We start from the raw sequence: 25943 nt of genomic DNA, 5'->3' as shown, positions 1-25943 counted from the left end.
CATCTTTTGCCGAAGGCCAATTGAATTGATGGAGGTAAAAGGACTGAACGACATGATCATAAACCTGATATGCAAATTCCAGTGATGAAAATGATACCGTGATAGCATTACATGAAAAAAGTTTATGTGTATACATTCTTCTTGGCAGATTTACATGCATACGAAAAGCCAGGCAGATTTTTTTCTACTTCTGTTTTTTGTTATAAATGTCAAGTATCTTCCTAATATTTTCATTTTTAATATAATTCAGCCATTAAGGTCATCTTTTTATTCCTGTAATTTTTCTCAAAACTCGCATATCTGTGGTTTCCAGTGTTTTTGATGAACTGCTTTATTTCTAACCCAGCTCTCATATCCATAAGTTAAAATTGATTTGAACGCTGTCAGCTCCTTGAGTGTTTTAACTAATTTCTCTTATTCCATATACATTACTCATTTGACTCAAAATCATATCAGCTTTGCTTATTTGGTTTATTTCTATGCTCGTTTTTTTGCCATTTTTCTGCAAAACTGTTTATTTTCATACGAAATTCATTGTAGTAGTTATTCAGTTTAGTTTAAAAAATCTTGCAGACATAATTTATTTAAGCATATAACATCTGTATTGGAGAGAAATTACCATTTTGAATGTTGATATCAGTTTAATATCACTTTCTTTCATATTGTGATCCATATAGATAATGAACAACTTTTGTATCCTTGTCTTGTACCTGATTTTACAACTATCTTCTTATAAGACTCCTTCATTTCTCATTATTAGGTTTAATACAATGAATACATCACACAGGAACAATAAAATGAGTTTATTGGATCCTATAATTCGTTTCTGTTGTGGAGAATGAAATACAATATCAGCAGCAGATTTGTTAAACCAGCCTAATCTTTAAAATGGTTGTGTTAAACTTCCCAAGATTTGGGAAAATAATTCTTAGGCCTCCCACTCAACAGCTAAGGCTAGCCAACAGCACCCATAGAGGGCACCCCTCATAAGACTTGAGGCTTTTAGTCTTTTCTCTATTTACTGTTTTGAGTGTTTTTATATTTTTGCAATTGTAAGATTGTATCCCCTATGATGTCTCTGTGACAAATGAAATATATGATGCAATAAACTTGCATTTTATTATTTATCTGTGCTGTATTCATTCCATTAAACCTAATAATGAGTTTAAACCAGCTCATGAGCGTAAATACTAGGCTCCTTAATTTCAAACCTCCTGGTTAAAACTGAAATAGAAATTGTATTGCCCACAGTGTCCCTTTTACATCTGTTTTGAACAACTTTTTCTTAGCACCTTGCCATATGTCTTTTCCAGATCTACTAAACTTAAATATAGATCCTTGTTATTTTCCCATGATTTCTGAACAGTTGCCTTAAAGTAAAAATCTGATCCTGACCACCTCTTTCACCTAAATCCAGCTTGTTCTTCTCTAAGTTTCTCTTTCACAATTTTTCTTTCGGCCTCTTCTCAAGTGCGTCCACAAATCGTTCCTGAAATACTCAGTTGGGAAATCCTTCTCTGATTTCAGTTTCCATTCAGTTATATTTTCTTTCTTTGTATCAGTGTATTATTTGCAACTGTGCCATACAATCTCTGTAAAACTTCTGCAACTCTGTATTTGAGCATTTTTGGTCAAATATCATCTGTTTTTATCATTTCTTGATGACAGTTTCTACCTCAAGTATTAATATGTACTGCTAAATGCATTACTCTTAAATATTTTCTACCCCCGTTCTCTCACTTTGTTTCATTTAGCAAGCTATCAAAATAATTGCTCCAGGCATGTTCATATATATATATATATATATATATATATATATATATATATATACAGGGTGTTCGGGATAAATTTGACAGTTTCGTAAGGGAAAAGAAAATCTTCTTTGTATCTATTAAATTTAATGAATTGACAAAAAAACATTACAGGCAGAGTTAATTACAATACTATCAACAAGATTTACTCAAAATAACCACCATTAGCATCGATCACAGCTTCAATTCTGCTTCGGAACCTCGAACAAGCTGATGCTACAGTCTCCCTGGGAAGGGCCGCAAAAACTGTTTTAATTTTATCCATTAACTGGGCTTTTGTATTACTGGAAGTGCGATTGGTGTCTTTTTCAACTGCGCCCCATACAAAATAATCCATGGGGTTAAGGTCTGGGGAGTTTGGAGGCCAAACATTTGGACTGGTGAAGTCGTAGAAATTTTCAGACAACCATTTTTGACTTTTCCCAGAGGTGTGGCAAGGGGCCGAATCCTGCTGCCATACATACGGCCTACCATTGGCTACCCTTGTTATCCAGGGCTTGACTACAGTTAGCAACTCCACGAACAAAGCCCGAATTCCAATGCCAGGGTTCTTCAACACCTGTTCCTGCAGATTTGCGAGGAATTCTGCTGTACGAACGCAATCAGATCGTCTGCTAGGGATCTTTCTTCTTGCTACATCCTCGTAGTCACCATTGCAAGTCTCTAGTTCATGCCTGATTGTTTTTACTGTATTCAGGGAGCATTGGGCAGCAGTCATAATATCCTTATTTTGATGGCGGGCACGAATCATCATGATACAAGTTATTCTCTTCCATGATTCAGGTGGGTTCCAGCTATCCATCCTTTCTGACATCTTGTATATGAATGAAGAAGGGTCCAAACTTTTAAATGAAGAGAAGTGTGTGTTAATACATGTAACTTACGGAAAAATATAATTAATTATAAATATGTCAAATTTATCCCGAACACCCTGTATATACACATATACACGAGGATAGTCTGAAAAGTTCTCGGCCTAACAACGAAAAATAATTTATTATTTCAAAATTATTTTTATTTTTCAACGTAATCTCCCTTAAGACTAACACATTTATTCCAGCGCCATTATATCCTGTCCCTGTAGTGGTTAGTGGTTCTCAGTAAGATCTGCAGAATACCTCTCTACAGCTGCAATCACCTCTTGATTCGAAGAAAAACGCTGACCAACGAGGAAGAGTTTTAGTTTCGGGAAGAGATAGAAGTCAGAGGAAGCCAAATCTGGGGAATAGGGTGGATGTTCCAAAAATTCATAGTTCAGATCCCTTAATTTTCCCATTGCCAAAACACTTTTGTGGGCACATGCATTGTCCTGATGAAAGATGATTTTTTCCTTCTGCAAACCGGGTCTTTTCTCACGAATTTTTTCTTATAGTCTGATTAAAAGATTGGAATAATATTCCCCAGTTATTGCATTTTTGAAAATTATGGAGACAACTACCGTGTTTGAATAAAAACTTTAGTTTAATATAACTAAAATCTACAATTCGACGTTTCGACCTTTATGTCAAGGTCATCTTCTGGAGCGTACAAATATACACAAGAAACAAACTATACTACAATCAAACTGGTTCGTTAAAGACACTGACCAACTGCTACCACAATTGTTGGCCTGACCTCTGGTGGAAAAAAAAAAGTGAAATAAAAAATAAAATAAAAATTAAAAATAAAAAATTATACATCAACGCTAGAGTCCTATTATTTGTGTTGTCTACTATATACATATATTAACATCATTCCAGCCAGTTGGAGTGGAATGGTTTCTAATACTAGCGGATTGGCTAGAGTCCTGACTTATGTTGAATCTTTCATATTAGGTTGGCTGAATGTGTGCCATCCAGATCCTTGGAATTTTCATACCATCTTTGTTATTGATATTTGGGTGGTTTATCAGGATATTTCGCAGGATTCCTTAAATTTTCTTTCTTACCAGGTTTTTGTGCGGTGTAAGGAGCAGGTGCTTTTCCAGTTGATTTGGTGTAAGGTATTAAGTGCATGGTCTGAGAGGCCTGGTTCACCATAATGGTTATATGTAATGTGTCTAATGTGTTCTTTCTTGCGTATAGGGATTGTCCGTCCTGTTTCACCAATGTACGGTAAGTTACAGGTGCAGCAGATGCATTAGACTCCAGGATGTGCTAATGGGAGGAGAGGATCCTTAGAGGAGCTGAATATGGTTTTAAGGTTAGTGGGTGGTTTAAAGGTGGCATTGAGGTTATAATGTTGTAGGATTCTGTTGATTTTTTCTGATAACCCTTTAATGTATGGGATGGCTATGGTTTTACTGTAATCTAGATTCGTTTTTGTTGTGGTTTTATAGAGTATTTTATTGACAGTATTTTTGTTATAGCCATTATTTATGAATGTGTCACTAATGATTTTTAGTTCTTGTTTCAGGGCTTGCTGGTTAGAGCAAATAGTTGTGGCTCTGTTTTTAAGGGTGTTAATGACTCCATATTTTTGTGCTGGGTTGTGGTATGAATTCGCATGTATTTATTGGCCCGTGTGTGTCGGTTTTCGGTAGACCGTGAAGGATAGACTGCCTGAAGGAAGGCGTGTAACTAATGTGTCTAGGAATGGGAGCGAATTTGTTTTTGATTTCGATGGTAAATTGTATGCGTTCGTGTTGTTTGTTTAGGTGGCTGAGGAATGTGTTTAGCGTTTTTCGCCCGTGCGGCCAGATCGCGAACACGTCGTCAACGTATCTGAGCCAGACTGTCGGTCGTAGCATGGCAGAATCAAGAGCCCTTTGCTCAAAGGTTTCCGTGTAGAAGTTAGCGATTGGGTGGGGGGATAATGGTGAGCCCATTGCTGTACCTTCCTTTTGTAGGTAGAATTTGTTTTGCCACACGAAGTAACCGGACTTTAGTACTTGGGCAAGAGGGCTGTAATGTCGGGCAGAAATTTGTTCTGTAGTAGGAGAATTGTGTCATTGATGGGGACATTAGTGAAAAGGGCAGAAACATCAAAACTGACTAATAAGTCGTCTTTGTCGAGTGTTATGTTTTTGATTTTGTTTATAAAGTGTTGTGTGTTTTTTATGTAGGAGGGGGAATGACCTACCAACTCCTTGAGTGTTGCCGCTAATTTCTTGGCTAGGTGGTAATTGGGACTGTCTATTCCTTCCACGATTGGTCGAAGGGGCACATTTTGTTTGTGTATTTTTGGAACCCCATATAATCTGGGGGGGGGGGTCAGGCGTAGTGGGGTTTGAGTTTTTTAACCATGTCTGGTGGCCAAGAAGTGATGGACTTTAGTAGTTTTTCTGTTTTATCCTTTATCCTTTTTGTTGGGTTATAATTTATCATTTTATATGTGTTGTTATCTGCTACTAGTTGGTTCATTTGCAGTATGTATGTTGACCTGTTAAGGACAACAGTAGCACTGCCTTTATCCGCTTTCGTTATTATTATGTTTTGTTTGGCTTTTAATGATTTAATTGCTGCTAATTCTGTTTTAGTCAGGTTGTTCTGCATGGTTTTCTTGGTATTTAGGACATTACTGGTTTCTAGTCGTATTTTATCTGCTATATTGTTAGGTAAGGATCTGATGCCTCTTTCAATGTCGTAGATAAAATCCAATTTGTTTACCTTTTTAGGTGCTATTGCGTAGTTCAGTCCTTTATTCAGTAGCATAAGTTCGCCGTTGTTCAGGGTGTGGCTTGATAGGTTAATCACATGGTTCTTGCTTGTCGGTGGTTGGTCGCTCCTTGTCTCCCTTGTTTGTTGTTCATTGTTGTTTCTCGGGGAGGAAGTCCTCTGATTGGATGGATTCCTGTGATTGGCCGCCATATTTTGCAGTTGTTTCAAACTGTGGAATTTTTTCTTGAGTTTTTCTTTATTCTTTTCCAGGGTATGCTTGGCCGAATTGTCAGTAATTCTTTCAAGTGTTTGTAGAATGTCTGGATTAACATAGTTCGATAGTTCTGATTGTAATTTAGAAACTAGATTTTGTGTTGTAAACCACCCACTAAACTTAAAACCATATTCAGCTCCTCTAAGGATCCTCTCCTCCCATTAGCATCTATTGCATCCTCTGCACCTGTAACTTACCGTACATTGGTGAAACAGGACGAACAATCCCTATACGCAAGAAAGAACACATTAGACACATTAAATATAACCATTATGGTGAACCAGGCCTCTCAGACCATGCACTTAATACCTTACACCAAATCAACTGGAAAAGCACCTGCTCCTTACACCGCACAAAAACCTGGTACGAAAGAAAATTTAAGGAATCCTGCGAAATATCCTGATAAACCACCCAAATATCAATAACAAAGATGGTATGAAAATTCCAAGGATCTGGATGGCACACATTCAGCCAACCTAATATGAAAGATTCAACATGAGTCAGAACTCTAGCCAATCCGCTAGTATTAGAAACCATTCCACTCCAACTGGCTGGAATGATGTTAATATATGTATATAGTAGACAACACAAATAATAGGACTCTAGCATTGATGTATAATTTTTTATTTTTTATTTTTATTTAATTTTTTTATTTTTTATTTCACTTTTTTTTCCCCACCAGAGGTCAGGCCAGCAATTGTGGTAGCAGTTGGTCAGTGTCTTTAACGAACCAGTTTGGTTGTAGTATAGCTTGTTTCTTGTGTATATTTGTACGCTCCAGAAGATGACCTTGACATAAAGGTCGAAACGTCGAATTGTAGATTTTAGTTATATTAAACTAAAGTTTTTATTCAAACACGGTAGTTGTCTCCATAATTTTCAAAAATGCATTCGGATCACCGTGCAAGCCTAAAAGAAAGAATTCCCCGGTTATTGTTTTACTCTTTTCAAGATAATTAATAAACGAAATGCATTTAGCATCCCAAAACACCGATGCTATGACCTTTCCTGCTGATGGAACCGACTTTGTCTTCTTTGGTGCTGAACAACTGGCTTCTGTCTGCTGTTTGGATCTGGTGTGTAATGGTAAATCCAAGTCTCATCCATAGTAATAAATTGATGCACAAAATCAGGTTTTATTCTTGTTAAAATGCTCCAAGCACCGTTCAGAGATTTTCATGCCAGTTCATTTTTGGTCTGCTGTGAGCAAGCACGGCACCTAACTTGTGCAAAGCTTTTTCATATTCAATTCTTAATGCTAAATATATCCTACATGTTCTTTTGAAATGCCTATAGTCTCAGCAATTTCACGCACTTTGACTCGCCAATACCATATCGTACACTTGATCAATGACTTCTGGTGCTGTTACACTTTTTTGGACGTCCTTCAAATGGATCATCTTCAAGGCTGGTACGGCCACGTTTAAACTCGGCAGCCCATGTCTTAATTGTTGAAAACAAAGGAGAAGAGTGCCCATAAACTTTTATGAACTTCGAATGAATTTCTTTTGGTGTTAAACTTTCTTTTACAAAGAATTTTATAATCGCATGATACTCAATTTTATCTATTTCAATGGAAACAGACAACCCTTTTGCTTCAGATAGTTGTATAAAACAAAGCACTAGATAGAATGACTTGCAGTTTCTAATGGATGCTTATGACAGATGTACCAACTTAGAAAAAAAAAAAATCTTGCCAATAGTGTTGCCATCTATGGTCGAGGCCGAGAACTTTTCAGACAACCCTCGTGTATATATATATATATCACCTCTGATTCCTTTTATAGTACTCTTTATTCCATTTCTAAGCTTTTCTATAACCTCTAGAACCTTTTCCTGCCTTCCTGATATTTATCTTCTCTATTCTTAGCAAAGTCTTCTGGTGATTTATTTAGCTACTTTTACACATTACACGTGAGCATGCCTTCTCTCAGAAGGCATGCTCGCTTCTTAAGAAATTTCAGTGTGCTTTCTCTTCCTCTTCTTCTTGACTGTCTCTTTAACTTCCTTAGTTCCACCATGGAATTGTGATTTTACTATTCTTGCAGACAACTTCATCATGTACTTCTCTCATCATTGTTTTCTTAAGTTTATTATTGAAACTCCAAGAGTTCTTTTTGAACTCTCATTTTTTATTGAATAATACAGTGCTATCTCGCTAATCCGAACTAATAAAAACCGTGCGTGTTCGGATTAGCGAAAAGTTCGGATTATCGAATTTTCTCCCAAGAGACAACAATAACCAGCATTTAAGACAAAATAATCAGATTTTAATGGTGCATCAATTTAATTCTGTAAATAAATGAAGTAACTGATAGAAAAAAAGCTACTGTACTGTAATGTAAAACAAAAAAAAATAATACAGTACACCAGTTTATTTTAGTAAAAAATTTAATTTGCATGTACCTGTACTGTATTGAGGATTCTAATTTAATAAAATTGCATACTTCAGTATATAACTTAATTTGTGTAAAAAATACCACTTTCTTGTACACAACACAAAAAGTTTCACAAAATAACACAAAAAAAAGTTTTTTATTTCTTTGTAAAAAAGTCACTAATTTTCTTTTGCTTCTTGGAAGTTAAACTTTTTTCAAATGCTTCTTCTCGGAGCTGCGTCAGCAATAAAAATTTTATGGAATGGCGTATCATTCTTCTTAACACATTCTATACACATATTAAAACTGTCAACTGCCTCTTCGTGTTTTATTTTTTTTTCCTTCGAATTCTTCGTCATCATCGTCTTCTAATTCATTCTATAGCATCATATTTATAATTTCAGCATCTGATTTGATTTCGAATTCATTTTCGGTTGTTCTACCTGTAATTCATTCCGCAACATCTGTTTGTGAAATTTCAGCATCTGGATTTATATTTTTAACCAAATCATGCACGTTTTGAATTTCCTCTTTTTGTGTATATTTGTGATTCATGCCGACAATACAGTACATACTGTACAGTATAAAAAAGCAAACGTGAACACACAATACATCAAAATAAGCCTCCAGTATAACCGTATAATCGACAGTATGAAACAAAATTACTGTACTGTAGTATTAATATTTAATAATTATTAAATAAAAATAATAGTACACAATATAATAATACGTAATAATAAAACTTTTTCTTTCACACCGCAGTTCGGATTACTGGAGGGGTTCGGACTAAAGAGGTTTGGATTAGCGAGATACCACTGTATTTATATATTTGATGCCTTCATTCCATTTACAACTTTCTTACATGCTTCTTCTCATTGCAGTTTTCAATTTGCTCAAAACTAAATGATGATCGCTCCCATTTTGAAATTACCTGTCTATCTTCGTGTTCAGAAGTACTGTGATGTTGCTATCAGTAATAACATAGTGCAACTTTTCTTATTTCTGGCAATTTCTCTTCATGTGAGTTTATATACATGTTTATGTTGTTGGAACATGATGTTAGTAATGACTAATCCATGTCCTGAACAGAAATTCATCATTTACTTGAAATCATTATTAGCTGTATCTTTTCTCCATTTTATCAAACATTGCTGTATATCTTGTATTGATCTCCTTTGGTGTTTAGATCCCCAACAGTTACCACATTTTCCCTTTAATATCAGCTGCCTTCTCTAATGATTTAAGAATTTCATTCACTGCTTTATTAGAACCTTCTGTTTGACAATAGGCAAAAGAAGTCTCATTGTGCAATTCTCCATTTTGATGTTTGTTCATATCGTTCTACTTGATATTGTCTGCCATTCCAGAATATTGTTCTTGTATTTAGTATTGAATATTATAGCTACTACTACTTCTTCCTGGTTATCATTGTCTAAATATAACATCTTATATTTATGGCTTCAAGAATTTCACCTGTTTTTGTTGATAACACCAACAATGTTGACATGTTATGTTTTCTAATCCTCCTGCCTGTTCCTTCTTCTCTATTGATGCTTTTTACATTCATTGTGTCTGTTTATGATGAGTTGTAGTTTGTTCAAGGAGCTGACTTATTGCTGCTTGCCTTGATTCTCTGACAAACAAAACAAGGGGTCCGTGTTTAACCAGGCAATGATATTTCATCTGGTTCTACCATTTTCTTTTGGTTTAAGGAAAGACAAATTACAGTTTTGGCTAAATCACAAATCATTCATTCATTCAGTATCAAGGAAGATACCTACTAACCAGGCATGCATCATAGGAAATTGAAGATTGGAATATAGGTCGGAAGCCTTAATCACTTCTCTACATTCTCTGAAAGGATTTATGGAAGTTTCCTCACAGTTATCTAGCATTGATCCATGTGCAACTCCTCAAGTCCTGAATAATTAAGGCATGGAATAATTACAGGAGATTGGGCTAGTGGATGAAGGCCATTTTCCGATCTCTTTTACAAGAAAGCTGTTGTATTCCATTGTATTGTCCATATTGCAATGCTGTCTTTGACCAAAAGAGCAAAAGCAAATGATAAGCAAAAGAAGGTAAAAAATTCAGACATTAGGCAGGCCCATAAAAATTATTATTATTTATTATACGGGCACCTCAATGAAATCTGAAGACGCGCTGTGGGAGACCCAGTCTATCCACACAATCTAACGTACCTCTCCTTGAACCCATTCCACTCATTCACAACTCTCCAAGCAAAAAATCTAGTCTTCCCACCCTTACTAACTATACCTTTATTCAACTTCCAGGGATGATCCCTTCTTCTGGTTGCACTGGCCAAGTTGCCGAAACATTTCCCCTGCATCAATCTTATAAAATCCTTTAAGCAACTTAAATATTTATCATATTCCCCCTTTTTTTCCCTATCAACCAATTTCTGTGATCCACACACCCTCAATCTATCTTCCTCTGGGTCTTTTTCCTGCCAACATGGCAGAGAAAACTCGTTTTGCTAATCTTTCCTCTCCCATTCTGTTTAAGTTACCATACCTGAGATTAGCTCTGCTAACACATTCCTTGACACTAACAATGTCAATTTCTTTCCTGATATCCTTGTTTTTAATATGATATTTATTGCCATTCATGCCATCTGTTCACATCCCTAATCTTTCTCTGGACTCTCATATCTCTGGTCTCTAGTCTTTGGTGAAGTGTTTTATTTCTGACCGAGCTCTCAGATCCTCCATAAGTTAAAATTGGTTTGAACACTGTCTTGTATACAGCTAATTTAGTGTTATGAATAATTTCTCTCTTACTCCGTATAAATCTATTCACTTAACTTCCTACCGTACCGGCTTTGTTGATTCTGTTGTCTTTTCCATATTTAATTTACCATCTTCACTAAAAATTGTACCCAAGTAGCTGAAATGTTTTACTTGTTCTGTGGTTCTCCATTCGGGATCCATTTGATATTTTCAATATTTCTGCTTATTTTCATTGAGTTTGTCTTCTTATTGCTGATTTTCATACTAAATTTATTACAACAGTTATTCAATTTAGGGAATATTGTAGACTTGTACTAGATTTATTCAGAAGTATAACTTCATTTGTATAAAGTAAAGAGTTAATATTAACATTGCCAATTTTGATATCAGGTTTAATACCACTTTCTTTCATAATATGATCCATATAGATAATGAATAACAGTGAAGATAATGTGCACCCTCATCACACACCTGATTTAACATCAAACCATCTTCCTGTAATTGCTTCAGTTCTAACTGCTTACAACTAAAATGAAGAATAACCATTGCTTGATATAATGTGACACCATATAACTATAGTGTTTTGAATAGCTTTTCTCTTGGCACCTTGTCATTATGCCTTTTGCAGGTCTACAAAACCTAAATACAGATCTTTGTTATATTCCCATGATTTTCAACTATTTGTTGTAAAGTGAAAATTTGATCCTGCCAGCATCAGATTATTTATTTGTCCTGAATCCAGCTTGTTCTTCACCAAGCTTCCCTTCCACAGTCCTTCTCAATTATTTCTCAAGTATTCCGGTCTGGTTGGACAAATGTTTAACGTATCTGCTCTCTGGCCAAAACGCTGCGAGTTCGAATCTCCCCAGTGGACATGGATATTTATGATTGTCTGTGAGAATACAAGTGGTTTGTAGGCAGTAGATGGCATTGGTGTAGACGATGCAGTTTGTTGTAGTTGGTGGAGAGAGAGAGAGTTATAGAGTATGTGCCCTCCCTCGATGGGTCTTTGTACTTCTTAGAGGTATCAATAATAATAATATGTGCATAAATCTTACCAGGAACAACACTCAGTAGGAAAATGCCTCTGTAATTCTCACATTCCGTTTTATTTCCCTTTTTGTTTATGGGTACTATGAGTTCTTTACTCCAATCATCTGGAATTCGTCCCTCTGTCCAGGCCTTCTGAACTATGCAGTGCAGCCATTGCAAGACTTTTATACCTCCATACTTGAACATTTCTGGTCGAATATCATCTACTCCTACTGCCTTTCCACATTTCAAGCCTTTGATGGCTTTTTCTACTTCAAGTATGGTTGTGTATTCTTGATTGCATGCCTGTTGAGTTTTTTTTTTACCACTGTGCTGTCAGTGCTTGTTTCATTTAGCAATTTTTTGAAGTAATTACTCCATACATCAAGAATATCTTTTTCTCCAGCTTTCATGTCAACTTTATCATCTCTAATTCCTTTTACAGCATTCGAACGTGTGCAATTTGAACCCGCAGCCTTTTGGCTGTAGAGCAGATACGCTACACACTCGTCCGAGCAGCCAGTATACTTGAGGAACAGTTAAGACTGTGGAAGGGAAGCTTGGTGAAGAACTAGCTGGATTCAGGCCAAATAGAGGCTAGCAGGATCACATGTTCACTTTTTCAACAATCTCCAGAATATCTTGCCACTTTCCTCACATTTATTTTTCAATGTCTTACCAAAGTCTTCCAATGACTTTTGTTTAGCTAGTTTTACACAGTGTTTAGCTTTCTTATATTTGTCTCTGTATTCTCTAAGAGCACAAGCTGACTCTTCACCAGGAACTTTTGATATGCTTTATTCTTTTCTTCACTGCGTCTTTAACTTCCTGTGTCCACCATAGAGTTTTGATTTTTCTGTCCTTGCAGACAACCTCACCACATGCTTCTCTTTGGCTGAATCAATCAATCAATCAATGTTTTCTTCAGGGCTTTCCACTGAATCTTGAAAGTTTGGTTCCTGTGCTCAAACTGTTTCATTTTTTTAAAATAATGTTTGTGTATTTTATTCTACAGTTCACATCTGAGAGCTACTCAACTTTTATTTGCTTTAAAACTTTCTTACATGTCCTTCTTTTCAATATGAAATTTAATTATATACTGCTCAAGACTAAAGTGATCAGTTCCAGTTTCAAATCCTCTGTACACTCTAGTGCCCTGGACCACTGAGTAAACATCACTATCAACAATAACATAGTCAATGAGACTTTTCTTATTCTTTGCCTCTTCTCTCCATGTGAATTTGTGCACTTTTTATGTTGTATCATTGTATTAGTAATAACACAATGATACAACATAAAAAGTCATTTCCTGCTCTGCTGTTTAGATCTCTGTCAAGGACTAACTTTTCCTTTTTCATTGTGTCAGTTGTTTTCTGTAAAGCCTCAAAAATTCCTTCACTACTACTTTAGTACAGCCTTCTATGGGACTATATGCACAAATAAGTCTCATTGTCCAGTTCCCCATTCTGATATTTGCCCACATCACTCTATATGATATTGCCAGCCATCCAAGAAGATTAGCTTCATATTTAGTGTTGAATACTATAGCTATTCCTTCTTTTCCCTGATTATTTCCTGAATCCATGATTCTTGGAACACAAATTGCAGCAGTGGTATTGTGTTGTGAATTAATAATTCTGAATCATTAAAATCAATAAATGCTAATGCTGAAATCTCTTTATACATCTCTTCATTTCATTCTAGACTCAGCAGCCTGTAATTGCCAAATAACTTGACATTTTTGAAAGTTGATTACTGCTCATGATAAGTCAGTTAATTATATATGCATTGTCCGCTGTGTTTGTAAATTACACTTTGTATTTTGGTTTGTTTTGCAACAAAATATTATTATTAGACACCTCCATGGAGTCCAAAGACTCATCGGGGAGGACACCTACTCTACAACTCTGTCTCCACCAACTGACCGCAACTACACCAACTCCATCTACCGCCAGCTACCACCACTAGCATTTCCATAGACAATCACAAACGTTCATGCTCATGGCGAAATTCGAACTTGCAGCCTCTTGGCTGGAGAGCGGATACGCTAACCACTCGGCCAGCCGGGCTGGCAAATGACTAACTCACCTTCACTTAAACTCCTGAAAACATTTTCACATCCTACATAGGATTCAAGCAGGTCTTTCCAACTGATGGTGTTGTTAATACTGAATGTTGCAGAGGCTCTCTTTTCTACACTTAGCAATAATATTTGATTTTATCTATAATTGGACAGAGGTTGAGATACGATTTTCACATTACAGTTTTGCAAGTTCTGTTTTTAGTTCATGCTACGTCTTACTTTGAACATTTCCCCAATTTTTTTTTTTTAGTTAACTTGAACTTCATTATAATCCTGTTTTTCTCTTTTATATAAATTAGCAAACTGAAAATTGTTAAGTTTGGACTATGCTTATGTGCATTGTATTTCTTTATTTTAGAGACTGTGGTCCATCACTTGGATCTAAAAAATACTGTCAGAAACGGCGTTCATCAAAAAAGAATGTCCCTATAAATGAAGACCCTCTTCTTCATCATAATTTTATACCAGTAAGTTCAGCTGTAAAGTGGTTCAGCATGTAAAGTTTATTTTAAAGATTAAAGATGGAGGGGAGGGGTGGAATAAAGTATGAATTGTTTGTAGATAATGAGGAAATTAGAAATCTTTGTCTTTGAAGCATTTTTTTTCTTACATGTCATTAAATTAATATGAAACATTCATTTTTAGTATGTTACTTTCTTTTTTTAACTCAGATACATTTTAATTTGAAACCTCTTTGTCTTTATGAAAGTTTTATGTTATATAATTAAAATTATTTTGACTAGTATTTAATTTAAAATAAGTCTTTGATGCAATCTCCTTAACTTTTTATTGTGTGTGTGTGGGGGGGGGGGATTCATATATTAAAGCGGTAACAGAACTAAGCCATTTCTAGCAAACAGTATAGTTAATTTCAATATTTTTGTTGGAGAGGAACTACCAGACATGAATGCTTAACTCTATCTGCTATTTTGTAGGAAAGTTTTTTCTCTTACCAATACTAGAATTACCTCCCCTAATTTTATATATATATATATATATATATATATATATAAAGCTAAATTAGACCTACTGTCTGAAAGAATATCGGACACTAAACGCACTCTCGCTTTTCTTTTTAATAAAAAAAGAACCATAGCTGAAATACTGGAAGAATCTCTAGATAATGAAAGTTGGCATACCTTTAATACATACTGTGAATCTCAAGCAGCCAGAATACAATATAATAACAAAGTAAATCTTATAAGAAAATTTGAAACGTTAAAGAGATTACAAAATAATAGGAACTCAAAACCACACATCAATATTGACAAAGTCGTTATCAACAAATCCTCCTATATACTTTCAGATGTAGAACAAAGCATCCTTAGTAAAGGTCTAAACTTCATTCCTTCACCAAAATTAATACCAAAGGAGACACTACTTACAAAAATAGAAAAAGCTGCTTCTTCTCTCCCTCCACAAGATGCAAACCTTCTACGTATTGAATCAATCTTTATTATCAATAACGCAAAACCACCTGCAGACAACATTACTTCAACTGAACGCAAAGCTATTAAAAGTTTAAAAAACAACAGAGATATAATCATCCTCCCTGCAGATAAAGGAAATGCAACAGTCATCCTGAACTCCGAAGATTACAAGAATAAAATGATCGAATTACTACATAATGATACCTACTCAATACTTGAGAGAGATCCAACTCGTGAACTTCAAAATCGTACAAACAACTTATTAAAAACAACAACTGAATTATCCCGAAACGTCCGTTTATCTCTACGCTCTCTCCATCCGTTAATTCCTCGCATATATGGTGTTCCTAAAATCCATAAAGAGAACACCCCATTACGCCCAATTGTAGAAGGTATCGATTCTCCTACATACAATCTTTCAAAATACCTTGCCAAATACCTCAAAAGTTTTTCAGGGAAATCACCTTCCTTTATCAAGAACACTACAGAATTTGTTACATACATCAAGGATATTACAGTTGATGAAAATGACATCATGGCTAGCTTGGACATAACTTCTTTGTTCACTAATGTCCCAACAGATGAAGTCCTAACATTACTCAAAGAAAAGTTATCCAAAAAAATGTTAGCCTTGCTTACACATTGCATCAGCTCCGGTTACTTCAAATTTCAAGATAATATATACAAACAAAATCATGGATTGGCTATGGGTAATCCTTTATCTCCTGTTCTTGCAAATATTTACTTAGAAGATTTTGAAACCAAGGCTATCTCTTCCTTTATTTTAACACCTAAAGTTTGGAAACGTTATGTGGATGATGTCTTCATTGTTTGGAGCCATGGACATGAATCCCTTATGGTTTTCCTCGAACATCTCAATAGCCGACATCAAAGTATTAAGTTTACTGCTGAGCTTGAAACAGATAATTCCTTGCCTTTTCTTGATGTCAAACTGACTCGCCCTTCTGCTGGTAAACTAAAAATATCGATATATAGAAAACCCACACATACCAACAGATATCTGCACAGTCAATCCCATCATTTCCCTCCTCATAAGCTTGGAATAATTTCCACCTTGGGACATAGAGCCCGTTCTCTTCTTGATGATCCAAATGAACTGCTTACAGAAATAAACCATCTGAAAACTTCTTTCGAAGTTAATGGATATTCCAAGAAAATCATTAACAAATTCCTTCTTAATCCTCCCAGACATCACTCAGAAGAAACAAATAGATTCAAAAGCAATATATCTATTCCTTACGTAAGTACTGTTTCACATAAATTAGCAAAAGTTCTAAAGAAATACAATATCAGAACCTTGTTCACTCCACTTCCAAAGATCCGTTCCTTAATTAGCCACCCAAAACCTTGCCATCATCAACTCAAATACCCTGGCGTATATAAAATATTATGTGACTGCGATATTCCTTATTTCGGTCAGACAGACAAATCTGTAGAAATGCGTATGGAAGAACACATGAGAGACATTACTTACAAGAGACAGCGAGCAAGTGCATTATCAAGTCATATCCTCTTCTCGGCTAATCCTAATGATGATAACCAAAGTCACAAAGTCTGCTGGGAAAAATCTACAAACATCTTCCGTTGCAGTGACGAAATAGAGAGAAAAATTGTGGAATCGAGAGAAATCATCTTCAATCCTGTTCATCTAAATAACAACTTAAGCTACAACCTCCCAGATAGTCATTCAGCTGTAATCATGTATTGGCGTTCACGTGATGCAGCAAGCACGCACTCTCCCAACAATGCAACAAATGAAAGAACAGCTTCAAATACAACTACAACGTTTTAATGCTAATTATGTATAAAGACTGTCTATGTTGTTCATAGTCTTTTAACCCTCAATGTTTAGTGTTTTTTCTTTTATAATGTCACCTGAAGAAGGCTGTTACAGGCCGAAACTAGTAGTGTGTTTATATTAAAACCTTTTTAATTAAATCTCGGTTCTAGTCATTCAATTTTTTTCATAAAACTATGTATGTTAACCGAGTCAATGATCATTCTGTCATATATATATATATATATATATATATATATATATATATATATATATATATATATATAGCTGATTGACTTGGCTGAGAGACATATTTTTGAAACAGATTAAATTACTATAAGCCAAGAGATAAAAATAGAAACACATTTATTTTAAATAAACAGCACAGCTAGTTTCTTCTTAGAAGACTTCATCAGGTGCATAACATGAGAGAAATATCAAAAGACATTGAGAGAGAGAAAATGTAAACATTAAAACACTAATTTATTAACATGTGAAGGTGTTCCACGTATCTCTTCATTGTTGGGCATGTTCAAGGCCTTGGGAATGCCAAAGTTGGATAGCAGCACAACGACAGAGAGATTATAGCTAGAGTAATGTCGAGATGTACTGGATTGAGGACAATTTCTTTAGATTCTACAATTTTTCTCTCCAGTTCATCATAGTATTGAAATATATTTTCCGATTTGTCCCAAATGAGTCGGTGAATGATAGTTTTTGTTGTTAGCATCAGCAGAATTGAGGACATGGTTCAACAGAGCACTTGCTCTAGTTCTGCCATCTCTTTTATGTTCTTCTAGATGTAACTCGATGGATTTTTCAGACTGGCCAAAATAAGGCCTTTTGCATTTGCACTAAATACGGTAAATGCTGGGATGTTTCAAGTTATGTTTTTGCTTGGGTATACTGAGCAGAGAATGGAGCTTAAGTAGAGGGGTGGGAAAAGAAGTCTGGATGTTATATTTTTTGAGAGCCTTAACTAATTTAGGTGAAAGGAACTGATATATGGTAGGGATGTTTATTCTTTTTCAGTATTTCTATTTTTAATATGGTGAGGAGTTGGATTTGAATAGTCTTATGAACTGTTTGTTTTGAATAACCATTTTGCTGAAAATTTGTAAGAAGAAATTGAAGAATTTGTAAGTTCTTTGTTGAGATTCTCTTCTTCACAGAGGAGGGAGCGAGCATGTTTGCCATTATGATGGCTCTCTCCTGTTCCTAGATGTCAAACTCACTTGTGTATCTGAAAAATTGAAGATTTCCATTTACAGAAAACCCACTCACACCATGCACAGTCCCATCACTATCTGCCCCTAAAACTTAGCATTATCTCTACACTAGGCAAACATGCTCGCTTCCTCTTCTTCACAGAGGAGGGATTGAGAAATAACTAGTTTGTTGCAAAATCTATAAACCCATCAACCAAATTCCCAACTAGCTACCTTCTCCAAAAGACACTCTCCCCAATGATGCTACCTGGCATATACCTAGTTAGTTAGTTAAAGACAAGTTAGATGAACATGGCTTGCTATGGACAAACAGGCAGATCTATAAATAAATATATCTCTGAACATCAAGACCATATCCGCCTTATCAAACCTCATAAATCTGGCCTTGCATAACATGGAATTGAAAATGCTAACCACATAATACATTTAAGTAATTTTAATTTCAGCCCGTAAATTTTAAACCATGAACACACGACTTTTTTGAATTCGGTTCCTATTGTTCGTTAATTGTACTCATGATGTCTTATGATACATAAGACGAAATATTTACATAATAAAAAATTATTTACTGTGGCATATGTTTTATTCTATAGTCCAATATTATCCCATACGCCTCTGAGAGTTCATATCAGGAATTTGATGATGTAATAGTCTTAATGGTTCCAACTTATCATACTGAAGTTGCTTTGGATACTTAAGTGAAACTTTCACAGCTAATAAATATACTTCATGCAAGTTTAAGTTCTATCTTTGATTTTTTACAAACACACAGTAATCTTTTAGTTATCTGGTTACATAAGAAAATCAGTTTATTGTTTAGATAATTGAAGATTTTGTTAGCTGAAGGTACCTTTACATGGTGATGTACCAGAAATTGGTTGATATACTAGCCTTTTCAATGGTTGGCTAATTGAAGGTTTAGTTACTCAAATGTCGTATAATTTCAGAGTGTAATGTTTTGTTAACTTAAAATTCATTTAGTTATATGCAAAGTATAAGATGCATATTTATTAGCATTCATCAGTACAGAGTATATTATCATTTTAGAAATGAAGTTAGTAATAAACCACATCTACGTGTGTATGGATCTAAAGTTTTCCATCTCAAGATGTTAAATGATACCAAAAGTTATGTTAATTAAAGACTTTTGCAAGAATCTAGAAGATAAATATTGATGATGGTAGTGCTTCAGTAAAAGGAATCAAATGTTAATGGTGATAGAAAAGTGACAAAATAGTGGCAGAAAATAATCAAGTGGAATCATATTCTGAAGTAAGATTTATACAGCATACATACAGTTGAGAGAAAGAGAAATTGTTGAAGAGATTTGAGGGAGAACAAGCTGTAGCAGGCCAAATAGGTGTTCTCAAGATCAGATTTTTACCTTAAGACAGCTGGGAAAGCATAAGAATATAACTAGGAGATTAAAGGAAAACTACTCTTTCTTTGACATCCTGATCATTTAAAAAAAAAAAAAAAAAAAGGGTGACATTTTGTTGGGATATTTGCCAAAAATCCACACACACTAGATGCTTCCTCTGTGCCTGTTCAGAAACTAGGCATAGTTGCTTACAATCCCATCTAGTCTATTCAAAGCCCCTTAAGATCTCCAAAAGACAGTAATCCCTTCCAGGAATATACATGTGTCAGCTGAATTCCTTGTTCATGTGGATCTATATGTAGGTTGGAGTAGCAGAAGTTTTGAAATAAGAAAGAACATATCAGTGATAAGCGACTTACGAAAGGAAAGAAAACTCCTTCATATTATGCATTGATCAAACATTCCAGTATAGATTTGAATATAGCCATCATCCATTATACTTGCTGTCATGTCATATTAACGATTCTACTACTGTTATTCACTTGCATACTTTCCCTTGGCCTATCTGATGTCTACAGATCATTAATATAATCCTTTGTATATGCAATTTCAAAATTTCCAATAATTCGTTTCAAAAGTCTCCTGAAGAACAGTTGACATGACCTCTGCTCTACTTCTGCCTCATTCTTATTGTTGACATTTTATCAAAGATGTTCTTTAATTTGTAATCTGTGTTCATAATTTTTCTTGAAGAAATAACTAGTTTGTTGCAAAACTGGTTGGTATTTGATTAACTTTTAGTGTACCCCTTAACAATGATTATGAAAGTCCATTTTCATTCTTAAAAAAAAATTATATTAATGGAAGACTGTTACAGAAGTCTGACATGCATTTTCTTAATCATATTGTTCTTAAACTAATGCATGCTTCTTCACAAACTATGTTCAGTTTCCGACTTTCATGTATCCTTGTTTCCTCCATGAAGAAATGATATATAATGGATTTCTGCCGACTATCATAAAAGACCCCCCCCCCACACACACACCTGGCACCATAGTTTGGATACACCCCTTTCTTATATATATATTTTTTTAAGCTTTGAAAAATGCTTTTGGGACACAGAAAATAGTAAGACTATACTATGCAAAAGATCAATGTTTGGACAACAAGAACATCTAATACAGTCTAATTCTGATTTCACATTGTTCTGGGAACAACTTTTTCCCAATAAAGAAAAACACTATGAAATAATTGTGATTATTTCAGTTTTTTCCAAAAATTCAGAACTACAGTGCTATTGTAAAAGAAATTTACTATTTCAAACTTTTGTTAAAACTACTAGACTTATGCTCATTGTAATGAAGGTTAACTGTGTTAAGCTGTGTGACTTATGACAAGTTACTTGCCTTTTTATTAAACCTAACATATTTTAGACTAGAGAAATTCATATTATATACATGCAAATCAACTAAGAGAACACATGCAATTTAACTTAACTCAATCCAACTCAACTTAGCAGATAATCCTGTTGAAATTGTGGAAGGACATATTTACTTTGGTCAGTTAGTTAGTATTAAGTAAAAAAAAAAACAGGCTAAATAAATAGAATCACATAGCAGAAACTGTGGCTGTATAAAGATTATCTATTAGGATATTTGCCTCTGTGCATAAAAAATAAACTATTTACTACATACATTATTCTACTGTTTACCTATGGAAGTGAGACAAGGACTAAAAGACAGGTTGTATGTAGCCTAGAGAGCCTTGAACAGAAGAATGCACCACATAATAAATAAATAAATAATAGAAATGATAGAATTCGGGAAATGAGTAGAAGATATATATATATATAATAATAGAAGAACAAGAAGGAAGAGTTTTTGGCCATGGTTGGCACTTCCAGACCACAGGTTATTGGTATTAGTAAATCATGGCTGACTGTAGATGATATAGCTAGTGGGATTGAATGTGATGGATATAGTGTGTTCAGGAATGACAGGGAGAATAAAATGGGGGGAGGAGTATTGTTGATGATAGCTGATGAGCTACAGCCAAGGAGAATAGAAGTTGAATTGCAGGATAGAGAAAAGAGCAAATTTGAGGCCATTTGGTGTGAGATTGTGGCTAGCAGAACTAAATATACAATTGGCTGCTGCTATAGACCAGGTGATGGAAAAGATGGTGGTGACAGTATGCACAAGCAAATAGAAGAAATGAGTGGAAGGAGGGTAATTATTATGGGAGATTTCAACTATGGTCGCATTGATTGGAGTGAGGAGAGGACACATGGGAGGAAGGAATTGGATTTTATGCAGTTATTAAGGGATAACTATCTGTGACAGCATGTAATGGAAAATACTAGGGGTCAGAGAGTGCTTGACCTAGTAATTACATCTGAGGATTTGGCTGTAACAAATATGACCACATTGCCACCAATTGGTGAGAGTGATCATAGGGTCTTGACTTGGGAGGTGGCTAAAGGTGTGGAATTATTGAGCTGGAAAGTATGACAAGCTTAGGAATTTGATTGGTTCAGTGCCATGGCATGTACAACTACAAGGACTAGAAGTTGATAGTGCATGGGAGGCAGTTAAGAAGTGTTTGCATGAAGCAATGGCTGACTGTATACCTAGAGTCCGAATAATAAATCAAGCAGGGGTTAAATGGATGAATAACACCATTAAGCTTGAGCTGCAAAAAAAGAAACAACTATGGAGGGAGTTTAAGGAGAAATGTGACCGGCAGGCACATGAATGGTATAAAGTGCAGACCAGAAGGGTAACGAGTGTGGTAAGAAAAGCAAAAAAGGATTACGAAAGAACATTGGCCATTCAGGCTAAAGAGAATCCTAAACAGTTTTTTAGATATGTAGCAAGTAAAAGGAAAAATGTACATGGCAGAATGATTTTAAAGAATGCCGATGGTAGGGAGGTAACTGAATCAGTTGATATAGTTGAGTTATTGAGTGAGCACTTTGCAAGTATATATCAACCAGGTGGTGACATTGCAGAAACGAATAAACCAGTAGATTATACGGAAATTGTGGTGAATGAAGTGGAGGTGAGTAGTCTATTGCATAACCTCAATGTCAATACATCCGTGGGATTGGATGGTATACCAGCTCGTGTCGTACGAGAAGCAGCTAAAGAATTGTCAGTACCCTTGACCATTTTGTTTAATTTGAGTCTCGTGTCTGGGTTAGTCCCGAGGGGGTGGAAAGAGGGGAAAATAGTTGCACTGCATAAAGGTGGTTCCAAGACTGCTGTTGTAAATTACCGACCGATTAGCATATCAGGAATCATTGTCAAGGTCTTAGAGAAATTAGTCAAGAAAAGAATACAGGATTGGATAGATGAAAATGGGATATTGTATGGGGGACAACATGGTTTTGTGAAGGGTAGATCGTCCCTCAGTAACTTGCTCACGTTTTATAACACAGTGACGGCTGAACCGGATAGGGGTAATGGGTTTACAGTGATACTACTGGACCTTGCCAAGGCCTTTGACAGGATACCACATGGAACCCTAATCAGTAAACTGAAGCAGATGGGGATAGCTATAGGGTTGGTGAGATGGATAGGAGGGCGGTTGAAGGAGAGATACCAGAGAGTGGTTTATTCAGGAGTGGAGTCTAAAAGACGGCTTGTGACTAGTGGTGTGCCGCAGTGCTCTGTTCTTGAACCACTGCTTTTCAATTTGTTCATCAATGATATAGGAAAAGATTTGAGAGGAAGTGTTTACTTGTTTGCTGATGATGCAAAGTTGGGTAGAGCAATTATGAGTGCACAGGATGTCAAAATTTTACAGGATGATTTGGATAGTTTGGAGGACTGGGCTAGGAAAAATGGATGTCAATTTAATGTGGCAAAGTGTAAGGTTATGCACTTTGGGGTGAAAAGAATAGCAGCAGTATATCGCATTGGTGGAACCGTACTCCAGGAGATTGATGAGGCCAGGGATTTGGGAGTGTTGGTGGATAAGGAATTGAAGTGTAGGGGGCACATTGCAAAAGTGACTAAATCAGCTCATCAAATCACTTGGCTTCTAAAAAATACTTTAACATGCAGAGACAAACAAGTTGTTTTTCCTCTGTATCCAGTCTTGATAAGACCCCATCTGGACTACTGTGCCCAGTTATGGGCACCAGGGTTTCTTCGTGATGGGGAGGAAGTGGAGAGGATCCAGAGACGAGTGACCAAGATGATAGCAGGTCTGTGGAATGAACCTTATGAGAATAGGTTGAAGATTTGTGGGTTGCAGAAATTGGTCGATAGGCAAAGGAGGGGTGATATGATTGAGACATTCAAATTACTGAAGGGTTTCTATAAGATTGATCCAGAAGATATTTTTGAAAATATGACTGGTGGTGGGAGGAGGACTAGGGGCCATACATGGAAGCTGGGCAAGAGCGTGGTTGACTAGGGTGTTAGAGCTAGGTTTTTTACTTGGAGAGTGGTGAATGAGTGGAATAAGCTTCCAGAGTCTGTTGTGGGTGCTACGACCGTGAATGAGTTCAAGACAAGGTATGATAGATACTGTGTCAATGTCAAATAGTTGTTCTTGATATGATGTTAGGGCCTCCCTCGATGAGTCTTTCTACTCCTTGGAGTTGCCCGGAACAATAATAATAATAATATTATATATGTGGTGGGTGGGCATATTACTAGATTGATGGGTGAAATTGGAGAACAAGATCAAGCACTGAAAGTATATACTTGTTAAATGTCTTCCTTTTTAAAGCATTTAATGCGACTTGCCTGGAATGCATTCAGAAAATTGAAAAATGCTGTTCAATTTTCTGAATATATTTTCAGGACTGAAGAGTTAGACTTGCACTCCAGGCAAGTCAAACTCTCCTATTTATTTCCTTTTTCAGTCCACAGTTTAGATCAATGAGATGACCTGAGTATGTCTGTGAAGAAACTCTTTCCAAGAAATTTTTTCTATTATTATGTTTTTTGGTGTTACTAAATGATTAAACATGATTTTAGTTTTTTCTCTGTTTATTTTTAGACTCACTTTTCTGCTTTCATGAAATAGGTCTTCTATCATTATATTAAGGTCTTCTGGAGTGTTTGAAAAATTATATCATCTGCATATCTTAGGTGTGTTAAGTTTCTGTTATTAATTTTTATACCAATTACTCTGGATTTAAAGAAAGATGCTGAAAGTTTATTTTTCACTTGGTTAGACTATAATAAATTTAGTTTAATCCTTTATCCAAGTGTGAGCAAACAAAGTTTGCTCCTGAAAATATCTTCAGGATTGGGGTAAGGTAGTGCAACTCGTAGCAAAGGTGGACCAAGCTGACATCACTCCTATCTCAGTATCTCCCATAATGCAAAACACATCTTCTTGCAGATATGTATAATGTTATGTATTAAGGCAACCCAGACTAGTTTCGACCTTTATTGAGGTCTTTTCAGTGGGAGCCAGGCCCAGAAGTGGAGATACCAGGCAGAAGCAATGTCAAGGTCATCTTTACCTATAGGAGTTGCCAGAAGGTGTGCCATCTTTTTTATTAAATTACTCTGGATTTAGAGAAAGATGTTGAAAGTTTATTTTTCACTTGGTTAGACTATAATAAATTTAGTTTAATCTTTTATCTAAGTGTGAGCAAACAAAGTTTGTGCCTGAAAATTTGCCCCAGTCCTGAAGGCACAAACTTTTTGTCGATGATTTTGTTCGTATAGAGCTGTTGTTCAGGATTAGGGTCTATTGCTTGCAAGGCTGCTGTAATTGCTGGACAGGTAAAAATGTGAGTAGATGTCAGTTCAGTATTAGGGCTGTTTCTGTATGTTCTTGTGTCATCTGTATTGATCTTCATTCCTCAAAAATGTCCTGTTCAGGGTCTTGCTATCGTGGTGGAGATCTTTCTGTCAACATTGATTTTGGGAATTTGGTAGTTTATCCCTGATTTTAGTGGAACTGCCTCATCGATTGCAATGAGGCAGTTGATAAATCACTAATGTTATTTATTGGCTGATATATCCTGTTGTCTTGAACATAGTTTTGCTGCTGTACAGAACTGCTGGACAGGAATCAGTGTAACTGAATATTGAATTCTTTGCATCATAATTTTTCTGTAAAGATATGTTCAAACTGCCATGTTGTATGCAATAAGTTTTTCCATCAAAGCTGCAAAACTGCATTTTGTCCATAAATGTAGATAAATCACTAATGTTATTGTGTTTTGCTGTTATACAGAACTGCTGGACAGGAATCAGTGTAACTGAATATTGAATTCTTTGCATCATCA

The 25943-nt window shown here is 35.6% G+C and overlaps 1 protein-coding gene across 5 annotated transcripts in view; it reads left to right on the top strand.

The window, feature by feature from the left end:
* The window catches only part of LOC150102970 (axin-1-like), a 261055-nt gene that overhangs the window by 141726 nt on the left and 93386 nt on the right, over window positions 1-25943 (top strand). For all 5 annotated transcript variants that reach the window (XM_090398570.1, XM_090398571.1, XM_090398572.1 and 2 more), the window contains one exon: window positions 14265-14373. In XM_090398570.1, coding sequence (XP_090254696.1) covers window positions 14265-14373 — 109 coding nt within the window. The remainder of the gene's footprint in view (window positions 1-14264; window positions 14374-25943) is intronic.

Source organism: Typopeltis vanoorti, chromosome 9, assembly GCF_054136105.1.
Source record: "Typopeltis vanoorti isolate ZY-2024b chromosome 9, IOZ_Tvanoo_1.0, whole genome shotgun sequence".
NCBI classification, from domain to species: domain Eukaryota; kingdom Metazoa; phylum Arthropoda; class Arachnida; order Uropygi; family Thelyphonidae; genus Typopeltis; species Typopeltis vanoorti.
The sequence above is the reverse complement of the archived record's forward strand: the minus strand, read 5'-3'. Positions and strand labels throughout refer to the sequence as shown.